This window comes from Mytilus californianus, unplaced genomic scaffold (assembly GCF_021869535.1).
Source record: "Mytilus californianus isolate M0D057914Y unplaced genomic scaffold, xbMytCali1.0.p SCAF_1, whole genome shotgun sequence".
Lineage (NCBI taxonomy): Eukaryota > Metazoa > Mollusca > Bivalvia > Mytilida > Mytilidae > Mytilus > Mytilus californianus.
Window position 1 is genome coordinate 20745144 of NW_026262581.1, and position 12241 is coordinate 20757384.

Below are 12241 nucleotides of genomic sequence, written 5' to 3' on the forward strand. Positions count from 1 at the left end.
TAATTGACCAGGATTGTTAGTTTTTGTACCAAAGGTCAGTGGTTCTCTCCAGGCACTCCGGCTTCCTCCACCAATAAAAAATGTCCGCCCCCAAATAACACAATAGTGTTGAAAGTGGCATTTAACACCAATCAATCAATATTTTTTTTGTATGAGTTCGTGATTGTAAATGTTGATTTTTACCATTTTTTTTGTGTTTTTATATGACCGCAAAAATTTTGGGCGGTCATATTTTGGTATCACGTTGTCGTCAGCATCAGCGTTGTCCGAAGACATTTGGTTTCTGGACAATAACTTTAGTTTAAGTGTATGGATCTCTATGAAATTTAACCAAAAGGTTCAATACCACAAAAGGAAGGTTGGGATTGTTTTTGGGGTGATGGTCCCAACCGTTTAGGAATTAGGGGCCAAAAAGGGGCCAAAACAAGCATTTTCTAGTTTCAGGACAATAACTTGTGTATAAGTATTTTGATTGCTCTGAAATTGTACCACAAGGTTCACTACCACAAGTAGAAGGTTGGGATTCATTTCTGGGGTAATTGCCCAAACTGTTCAGGAATTAGGGGCCAAAAAGGGTCTAAAACAAGCATTTTTCTAGTTTTCAGACAATTACTTGTGTTTAAGTGTATGGATGTCTCTTAATTTGTACCACATTTTACAAAAAGAAATTTTTTTGGAAAAGGGAGGGGGTAATTTTTTTTTTTGGGGGGGGGCAATTTTTTTCCTCATAAGAAAATTCTCTTCAAATGTTATTCTTTTTTGGAGGGGGGTAAAAAAAAATTGGGGGGGGGATCATTTTTTTTGCCTCAAGATTTAAGAAATTGTCAATTTTCCAAAGAAAAAAATTGGGGGTCACAATTTATTTTGCTAATTCTTTGTATATAGTCTGAAAACAGATTTACTAAGTATTGCACAACAGCACAGTGTATTGCACTACAGCAAGAAATCTTCAATTGCATATAAATTCAAATCATACATTTCGATTTTGGACAATAACTTTAGTTTAAGTGTATGGATCTCTATGAAATTTAACCAAAAGGTTTTATACCACAAAAGGAAAGGCGGGATTGTTTTTGGGGGTGATGGTCACAACTGTTTAGGAATTATGAGCCAAAACAAGCATTTTTCTAGTTTCAGGACAATAACTTGTGTATAAGTATTTTTATTGCTCTGAAATTGTACCACAAGGTTCAATACAACAAGAAGAAGGATGAGATTCATTTTGGGGGTAATTGCCCAAACCGTTCAGGAACTAGGGGCCAAAAAGGGTCTAAAACAAGCATTTTTCTAGTTTTCAGACAATAACTTCTGTTTAAGTGTATGGATGTCTCTTTATTTGTACCACATTTTACAAAAAGACAATTTCTTCAAAATTAATTTTTTGGGAAAAGGGGGGGGGGAGGGGGAGGGGGTAAAACTTTTTGTTTTTTTGTTTTGTTTTTGTAGACCTATAATGTCGGAGAGCTTGCAAAATGTTCTATCGGACAAAACTGGTTTACTGATATTTTGTTTTCTATTTAACATATATATATATTTACACTGCTTTAATATGTCAGTGCAAAAGGTTTTTTATAACCAATTTGTAATGTTTTAAGAAGTAACATTTTAGCAATTTAAATTGTATAAGGTCTGCACGAAACAGCTATATAGATATTGTACAAAAAAATTAAAAGGCAACATTGATTACAATTTTCGATAGCAAAATCCTTATTTATGAACGTTTGTTGATGCACACAACAAACGATGTACAACTATAATGATTCCCCTTTAATACTGATGGTGAATAATTTTTTACACCAATTTATACAATCTGTTTTCTCGACGAACCTCCATCGTCGACATGTCAACCAACATTAAACGTTGAAACAACATATTTACTTCAACATTAAAATTTGAACTAAAATTCAACGTTGAAACAACTTACTTTCTGCAACATAACTTCGATGTTGCTGTTACAACGTTGAAACAACGTTGAAGCAACGTCATGACAAAATATCAACCACATTTCAACGTTGAAATGACGTTGCGTGCCGGGTGGGAGGTCTCCTTTTAAAAGGTACCATCTCAATTCATTAGCCTTACTTCTTTAAAATTTTGGTTTCATTGTAGGAGAATGATAATCCGGAGACAGCTTCGAAAAAATAACGAATCTGTCAATACACAATCAGTATTTTTTTGTCTGGATTAGAGTGGAATGTTTTAGGAATCACATCGTCTGTTTTTTGTCTGTCCCTCACCTCATATTTGTGTCAAAACGAACAATTTTCTGCAATGCATAAGTTGACAAGGGTGTATGAATACCAGTTTGTCTTTTTTTTCCTGTCTGGCATCAGCTCCATCTCCCTTTCCAAAAAAATCACGACTTATCATAGTGTAAATCCTGCTTTGACAAAAGTCTTACTTCCCAGAAAGACTTCTAATAAAATTGTAGCCCATGACTCAAATATATCTTGTCAAATATAACACCAAAAAGATACATTGAAGTAATATTCTAGATCTATGGATCAGTGCAACATATTACTTAAACAAATAGAACTAGGATATACCAACGATACATTCAAACATTATAAGTCGAAGAAAAACAACACCATGGCAAAAACAAAAACATAATACAACAAGAAGACGAATAAGTCGTCCACAAAACACTACATAGAAAACTAAAGATAAAGCAACACGAACCCCGTCAAAACCAGGGGGTAATCTCAGGTGCTCTGAACGGGTAAGCAGATCCTGCTTCACTAATGACAACCGTCATGTACAAAATAAGTATGCAGAAAAGGTTACTGTACTATATGAGCTTCATCGAAAAATTTTAAATACAAATGATAATTAGAGTGTGTAAATCAAGGCAACACATGGAATGACAAATAGAGCCAATTTTACTAGACGGAGTTGGAACCTAAATCACTGTATTTCTATGTAATACAATGAGGCTTTCAATCAGCAATACATCAGTGCCGGATATCTTCATAAAGAGTTGATTATATAACCGCATGAACTACAGTCGTGAGAATAGTGTGTTACCGTCTGTAGTCCCTAGGACTTATCAAGAGAACTTTTTTCTCTTTATCTGGTCTACATACTAGTAGTCTTACTTCAAAAAGAAATCTTTAAAGGTCAATATAGTCTTAAGAGTCCGGGTGCGGGATTTTCTCGCTGTGTTGAAGAGCCATTGGTGGCCTTGGGCTGTTTTCTGCCCTTTGGTTGGGTTGTTGTCTCTTTGACACATTCCCCGTTTCCATTCTCAATTCTATTTAGTAGGCCTATGCAAATAATTTCTAAACGAAAAAAAAGTAAAACAACGCTCCAGTCGTGTTTCAGATGAATCAAACTAACTAAAACAATAAACACACATATACACACGAACGCACGCATGACTTCACAACTTCACAAATTCGGATTATGATTTTATCATAATATATATTATTGGGCGTTCCTGATGATGATAAATCCAGAAAAACGCCTTGGACGTTCCAAATCTATAAAGCGTTATTTTAATTGTCCATCAACAATGCACCCAGAAAAATAAGGACAATGTTCTAAACAATCAAATTAGCTTAACACCCAGCTATTCTTTAAGTTAAAGAATCTAGCTGGGTGTTACAGTAAATGACTATTTTCCATCAAATTTCAACAGGTGGGTTCACTCATACTACCATTCCTTACCCTAGCTAAATCTGAGAATAGAAATAAGAAAAAGCCTTTTACCAACTTAAATTACGACTTTTTTTTCAAATCTTTTTTTTTAATCATTGAAAATATCACACTCACTAAAATCCAAGATTGTCATTGCCAACATTCGCACATCGAATATGATATTATGACAATCTGACTGATATAAATATGTTGCTTAATTTAAGACACAGGTTGCAAGTTTTTCTCTAACCATGAAGTTGATTTAAGAGTCAGAAAATCAAATAAAATAATTATGTATATCATATTTGTACTAATTTACTTCATTGTTGTTATTCAGCACGAATCAAAAGACCAAGAAATGAGGTTCTTGGATAATTGTCCTCACTGTAGAAATAATGTGGACTACCATAACCAGTTGTTCTTATCCAAGCGTGGCCATCTTTCTTCATTCTATATATCGCAGTCATTGATGCTGACATATAACTAACAGAGTCAGCATCTCTCTCTCCCGTAGATGTGATGATTTCATCCTCTACTACCAATTCCGTCATGACACGGCTGGCACCACTAGATGATACAGTCCATGAAAATAAATATATACCATCACGTGGAGCAACAAATACACCATCATAGTTGTTGTAATGACTGCCTTCATTTATGACAATAGTGTCAAACACCACTGTAGATTCTGTTTCTAAATTGAAAGATCGACTTTTGATTATTGCGAAGAACATAACCGCATCTTCCTTTTTATCTAAAAAAAAACAACCAAAAAAGAAATTATTTTTTCTAAGCAATTACAAATATTTGAATTTTAATCACACTGATGCTTAACACTGTTTTCCTTTCATTTTGTGGCAACTAATAGCTATTTTTCTTAACCTACGAGGCAGACTAGATATATGTAATAAAGTGATACACTTTTTAAAAATATGTTATAATCCTACCTACTGTATTCTTGGACAGACCACATTGACTCTTGATTGGTTTTGTTATGTCAAATTGTTTTATATTACATTTTAATAGATTTTCGATATCAATAAAATGATCTGGGCTGTATAAATCAATGAGACAGCAGCCCTACGATACAAACAAATCAAAACAGGTATGTGAAGACGATAGAAGCTTAAGAAAGGTAAAATCCATTAAAACTTGGACAATGACTTTTTTTTCCAAAATTGTCATGGAAAGCCTGTCAAAAACAGGAAAATCGACACTACAAACATGCAAACATATGTAGGACGGAAAAGGGTAAATGTAAGAGACCCGGGTCTCACCCATAAATTGGAACGTAAAATTTTAAAAAATCATTGTTAGTATCATAATTACCGTATCTCTAACATGAATGAAAATAAAGACAAACGATAAATACGCTATGTATCTGGAATATATTATTTGTTTTGGTGACTGTATATCTGAACTTGCTTCAGATTACTACGGGTCGTCTGCTGTATGTGAAAAGCGCTCGGAATGGAAATGTAACGGATTATGTTGCAGGGAGTATACGTATGTATACGCTGGAATGTCTTTCAAATATAAACTCATCAACCACAAACAAAAAGTTTCCCATTTTGATAAAAAAAAAATCTAACCTTTTTCTTCAAGACATGTCCCAATAATCAATTCTATACACTAAGGGGATTATTTTTTCAATCTACTTTTATTTTAAAATCATATATTTGTGTAAATATTCGCTATAAGCAGCATCAATGAAATGTGATTCTTAGATATTCAAAATATTAACTTGCGTGTATGTGTATTCAATCGGTGAATTGTTTTTAAATTATAAGAAACAAATGTCACATCAAGTATCATATGAAATAAATGCTAAAGCAGTGGTAAATAAAAAAAATATAATTTTAAGAAAGAACGATATAATCATGTCGTCAGTTCGCCTTGAGTGCGGGAGGATGTGTGTTTTAATTGCTGGAAAGGTCAACAACAACTAAAATGATGTTCATAGCTTCTATGTTGAGGAAGCAAAGTTAAGGAGTAAGAGCAAATACTGGTCGACAGAATAATTTCTGCCTATAGAATTAAAACATGTGTATTTTTCTGGACTGGTACCCTGTGAGCTAGCATGAATACAACACGTTTTGGGAAAAGATGAAAATTAAAAAGTAATCATAACAATAATGATTACTGAAAGTAAATTAATAAAATAAGATAAGTAAAGGACCAACTTATTCTAATACAATAACTAATAAAATTATTTGGTCGTACATATGATATGTAAATTGTGTATAACTGTAAAAGTGTATTCCTATTTTTGTTTGGTAACATTTTATACAAAACGGGAATACATTGAGAGTATCTCCACTGACTGTTAATGGTTTACTGAGCGATAGGAAATGCACATATACAATAATTTACACAATTGTAATGCTTGAAAAAAAATGGACCTATGAACTTAGTAACATTTCTGGGGTCAAATATATTTGAAAAAGGGATATGAATGAACAGTTCCCAATCTAGTGAAAATTAAATCTCTGCAGAGATTTAATTTTAATTAGATTAGAACAGATCCGTTTATAACATATATTATTCAATGTTTCCATCAAATATCAACTTAGGTGAAGCAAACACTGCAAAGGCAGCAATTACAAATAATTGCAAAATTTGGTTGATGACAGCAATAAATGAAACTGCCGTGTTTTTCAAATAAAAAAATGACTTATCACACGATAATATGGGGTACTCAAACAACAGGATTTAGAATATAGCAAAGTGCTCTCGACCAATGAAAGTGTAGAATTTGGTGTTCCTTCATTGTGAAGAATGAATGTAAATCAGTTCAAAACAAAGAATGTCTATAAATGAGTAACAACTGCATGAAGCACATTTATTAGGATAATTGATTGAAAGTTGAATTTTGAAACAAACAAAAATGATCAAAATAAGTTTGAAGTTAACTTGTACAGTACAATTGATACCGTTTGTGTTATCATGTGAATATTTAGAACTTTCAAATTACCAAAAAATAAGCAATATGAAGAAGAAAAAGAAAAAATAATTAAAATCAAATATAACCTAAATCTTTAGTTACATGTATACGCTTATCAAAACTCAGATAACTGTATTCGCAGTTAGTAAGAATAGTCATTTCCAAAATACCGGTACATACAGGAAATTGAATTTACTTTTGAATTTGCTATAAAAAGCTATTTCTTACAAAATTTAAATTTTAGTTAATTAAGTAGTATTTAATGTAAAGAGCTGGAATAAAATTGGCTGTGGAATACAATTTAGTTGTAACTCTGATTTTGAATTTATTAAATTGAACTGTAAATAAACAAAAAGATAATTCCTCACTGACATATTACATAATTTACACTCATACTCACAATTTGGAAACTTATACAATTTCTACAATTTCATTGTAACGTTGTGTCATCTAATGTCTAAAACACAATTTATTAAAATTTCCCAAATTAAAAGTAAGTCCTTACATCACTAAGACCAATACATAAATGAAATGCCTAAAAGGGAAGTCATCCATTAATTATAAACATTTCACTGACAATGAAACAAATTCTTGAATAAAATCAATCAAGAGATCATTTGAGCCTTGAGCACTTTACAATATTCTAAGTTTGTAAGAGAATGATAATCCCTCTCATCGTGATAAGTACTCGCTAACGCTTGTACTTTATCATGAAGAAAGGAATTATCATTCTCTTACATATACGAATACAGTTATAAAAATTGTTTCTGAAATAGAAACTATGAAGTATAACAATAGAACTGGGGTGTAATGAAGTATTAGAATATAGCAAAGTACTCTCGACCAATGAAATTGTAGGATTGGATGCCTCTTAATTGTGAAGAATGAATGTAAATCATGTTCTTAGTAAGGGATTATCCTATTATTTGGGTCTATTTACAGTTCAAAACAAAGAGTTTCTATAAATGAGTTACAACTGCCCTGAAGCACATTTATCAGATTGAAAGAATTTATCACAGAGTGATTGAAACTGACTAAAAGTTGAATTGTGGAACAAACAAAAATCTCAAAATAAGTTGAAGTTCACTGGTGCAGTAAAATTGGTACCATGAATGTTATTATGAAAATATTAATAACTTCAAATTACTATAAAATTAAACAATACCAAAGCAATGCAAAAAAAAAGGAAAAAAATCTTTCAGATAAAAAATAACCTAAATCTTTAGCTTTCCAAAACTTTGATTACTTGATCAGAGGTTGGGGAGAATAGTTATTTCCAATACATGTATTCCGATAAAAAAAAACATGAATTTAGTTTTGAACATATTAAAAACTTTTAAGGGCATTATTTTTGAACATTTCCCTGACATAATGAAACAGTATTTGATGTAAAAAGCCGGACCAAATTATTGGCTGTGAAATAAAATTTAGTTGTAACTCAAATGTATTAATTGATTTAAACTGTAAATAAAAAAAGGATAATTCCTCACTAAAATATTACATGATTTACATTCATACTCACAATCAGGAAACATACAATTCCTACCTTTTCTTTCTACTGTTGTGTCACCTAATATCTATAACGCATTTTTTAAAAATATTTCCCAAATGATAAGAAAGTCCTCACATCACTAAAACTAATCCATAAATGACATGCTGAAAAAGGAAGTCATGCATCAATTATAAACATTGCACTGACAATAAAACTAATGGATAGATCATTTGAGCCTTGAGCACTTTACAATATTCTAAGTTTGTAAGAGAATGATAATCCCTTACTTCATGATAAGTACTCGCTAACGCTCGTACTTATTCATGAAGAAAGGGATTATCATTCTCTTACATATACTAAATACTGAAAATTGTTCACCTCATTAAAAAAGTTATTTAAGAAAGTAAGAGATTAGTATTACATCTCAATTCACTAAATTTATACATTTTCAGGCGAATTATTGTGACAGTTTTTCACGAAGAAACACGTAAAAAGAAAAAAAATGTACTTTATTAAGCCTTTCACATTCTCGAGACAGAGAGGTAAATAAGTTAAATAGGCAGAATGTCCCAACATTAAGTTGCAAAATATGGTTAAATGTATGTTTTAGCAAAATCCTTGAATTATATATCATATTTAATGCAAAAAAAAACAAAAAAAAACAACCCAGACCAACCAGTCTCTTTATCTTATATAGTAGTAAACTCCAATACAGCTAATACAAAATTTGACGTTACGTTTATGTTCATACTTGTCATTGCGGGTCACATATGTTTGTAACCTTTTGTGTGGTTTCAGTATGAACTATGTAGGCGAGTGACATTTTTTCAAAAAGCCTTTTAGTTAAGGACTTTAATGCACCCCCTTACACACGGCTGTTTTATATATCACTCGAAAACTTATTATCTGTACTTTCTGTTTTGAACGGTCGTGAAAAAAAATCGTACGGTGCGATTTCCGTTAAATCAAAGTCAAAGGTCAAGAGTAAACATTCTAAATTTTTGCGATATTTTCTGGTTCTTGTTTGATAAATTTATCCGAAATATCATATACACCGAATAGAACAGGATACAGTAATTCCAAATCAAACAATATTTAAGAGATTAAATACGCAATAGTACCGACAATTGCAATTCTTAACAAATCCTTTCAAAAATGGAAATAAATGCTCTAAAAGCAAAATAATTATATGTTGGGGGATTGTATGCTCAAAAATCAAAATTAAATGTATGTTTTTTTTTTGTCAAGGAATTTTTTTTTTCATAATTCTAAGATGCAATTAATATATATTGTGCTTGGAACAGCCTTGTTGAAACGACATTGTTAGTAGTTGTGTTACTAAATATATGAAAGGTTGAATATCCTTCCTAACCACATAAGATCATTCTCGGTTTAGGTAGTGTTCGTTTTTACATTCCGGTGCTGTGTTTTGTGGACTGTTGTTTGTCTGATGGCTTTTTCTTTTATTTTGGTCATGGTGTTATCTTAGTATTTTTGATTCGTGGTTTGCGATTGTTCTCTTGGTATTTTACTTTAAAGACACTTAGCTGCAGCAGTGAAAATCGTCAAAAAAATCGCCTCACGGTAAAGAAAAGAGGACAAAACTTGAACGCATTAAAAAAATGTCCGACAAAATAATTTAATTTGATCACGGTGATATATAACCAATTCGTAATCATGATAAATTCAACCACAATTTTTAAAATTTTCACTACTAATAGCGAGGCGAAATATATCATACGGACATCCAAACTTATAAGTTAAAAATAAACTGACAAAGCCAGGGCAAAAAACCAAAAATCTACCAAGAAAACAAACAACATTATACAAACCACAACATATAAAACTAAAGACGGAGCAACACAGACCCAAACAAAAACTAAGGGTGAATTCAGGGGCCCAGGAAGGGTAATCAGATCCTGCTATACACGTGGCAGCCGTCGTATAGCTCATGTAAGTACTTAACCGGAAATAAGTCTAATTAGGTAGACCACATTCAAGGCAGAGAGGACGGGATTGTGGTTACAACAATTGGAACATATCCGTCTTCATCTATGAATCTGATGTTCCATAACGGTAAACAAACTCGTAATGGCGTCCATGAAATTTTCGAAGGGATGATTTCAACTTCACAATTTGAACACTGGTTTAATAGCTTCCTTGTGAGCAGCAACCTTTTATCAAGGGAATCATGCAAGTAAATGCAAGCTCTGGAATATCGTATCAACTGGGAGATATATTCTACATGTTCTTTTTCAATTGGTGCATTCGAATTGTTGTTTTTGATTAACCTCCATCGGTAACTCTCAAAACCAAAATTATGAAAGCGAAGGATGTTTAACTACTGGAATACATGCGGAGATTTATGACCAATAACATAAAAGAATATATTTGAGATCAATTTTGTTTAACATGTTTAAGGGAGTTGGGACTTAAGTTTCTTAATAATCTATAAATTCATCAACAGAGAACTAAAGAAAGCTAAGATAAAAAATGAAAGTCAATGTAACTGCAAAATGTCAAAAAATCAGTTACTTGAAAATTACATATTACCATAAGGTTTCTTACTAGGAACAAACATACAGATCATTGCAATGTCTAGTAATTGATGATTTTAACACCTTTTATGCTATCGATGAATTTATGCATTTAATCAATGAACAAAGTCGTTTAAGCAGCCAAGAAGACACGTTTTCTAATTTTTATAAGTACATGTATATTCTTTGAAATTTCACTTTTTGTTAATTTTCGTTGATTTTTTATTCATTTATGTCTATATCTTTAATTTCTTTTTTAATTGGTTATTTTATAAAAAGTCGTTTAATCTATATCAATGTCTATTACAAATCAATCAATATTTTAGTCTAGCAGTTACAATGCACATTGAAATATCGAAGTTTCGCCCCCTTAATTACCAGCAATAGCATGATGCCCGCATATACGTTTTTCCTTTAAATATTTACACATTCGTAAGAATTTTGTTTTTGCTATCTTATAATGACTACATACAATTTTTAAACGGAAGAAATGCTAAACAGCTGTGTTTCCGCAGATGACGGTGTTTTTGGGCAACTGTATGAGTTGTCATGATTATCTGTTTGATTAGAAAGTAGGCATTATCATAGGTAATTCATGATGTAAAAAACTTCTGTAGCACTATTTACAGGGTTTTATTTGGTTTTAGGTGATTAGCAGTTGAATCATAAACAAATATTTAGGTTTTCGCTCATTTTTCATTTTTGGAATTTCAGGAAAAATGTGCTGTCTATCAAAAACACGATTTGAATATTTAAAAATGCGCTTGATAAGTGACTGTTGAACTCTCTGCTAAAAGTTTGCATTGTTTGCATACATGATTTTATTATAAAGAAGACAGAATATGTAATACAGTTGACATCTTGGAAAATATTCACTTGTTCGTCCTTGACCTTCAATCTTGATTTGATGGAAATTGCACGGTACGATTTTTTTTACGACCGGGTAAAACAGAAAGTACAGATGTTGAACTTTCGAATGATATATAATTTAGCCATGTGTTAGGTGGGTGCATTAAAAATGAAATTTTATGGTTAAAGTCACTCCCCTAAAGTTTACAATTACATTTAAAAAAAATAAAAGTTAACGTTATCAATTATCCTTTCATCGTATGACAAAGTTCTCGACTTACCTGCGCTGATATTGTTGAGAGTCGACTCCAGAACACTAAGTGACGCTTCCATTTTATCCAATCTATTCTGTAGAAATTCATTTGAAATTTCTGTGACGTTTTGTATCGACTTGGTAAAAACATCGCGTCCCGAGAACAAGAAAAATATAATAACTATAAAGTTCATCTTTAGAACAATCTTCACCATTTAAAAAAACTGATCTAACGAACAAGACGTTTCCAGCTTAGTGATATTTACTTTCAGCTGCACAAATTGTATGTATAGAAATAATTCGAAAGAAATGCGTATTAGTATAATATTAAAACATTTAAAATACATTAATGATAAAAAGGCAGATGACGATAATACTTTGACGTAATATTTATGATAAATTCAAGAGGATTTTGATATTTTCATCAAAATTATAAGTTTTGCAATGTTAAATCAAATAAAATGTTCACATTAAAGATAACGTAAACACTGCTTTAACTGTTCTTTCTTAAGAAAACAAAATTAGAGGTA

The 12241-nt window shown here is 31.6% G+C and overlaps 1 protein-coding gene across 1 annotated transcript; it reads right to left on the bottom strand.

Annotated features, from left to right (window-relative positions):
* Nucleotides 1–3704: 3704 nt before the first annotated feature.
* Nucleotides 3705–12019, bottom strand: LOC127700907 (complement C1q tumor necrosis factor-related protein 2-like). The gene is made up of 2 exons (XM_052204627.1): nucleotides 11740–12019; nucleotides 3705–4390 (listed from the first exon to the last, which is right to left on the bottom strand). Exons 1-2 carry the CDS (start codon nucleotides 11924–11926, stop codon nucleotides 3966–3968), a joined length of 612 nt encoding a protein of 203 aa, XP_052060587.1. The 5' UTR covers nucleotides 11927–12019; the 3' UTR covers nucleotides 3705–3965.
* Nucleotides 12020–12241: the final 222 nt, after the last annotated feature.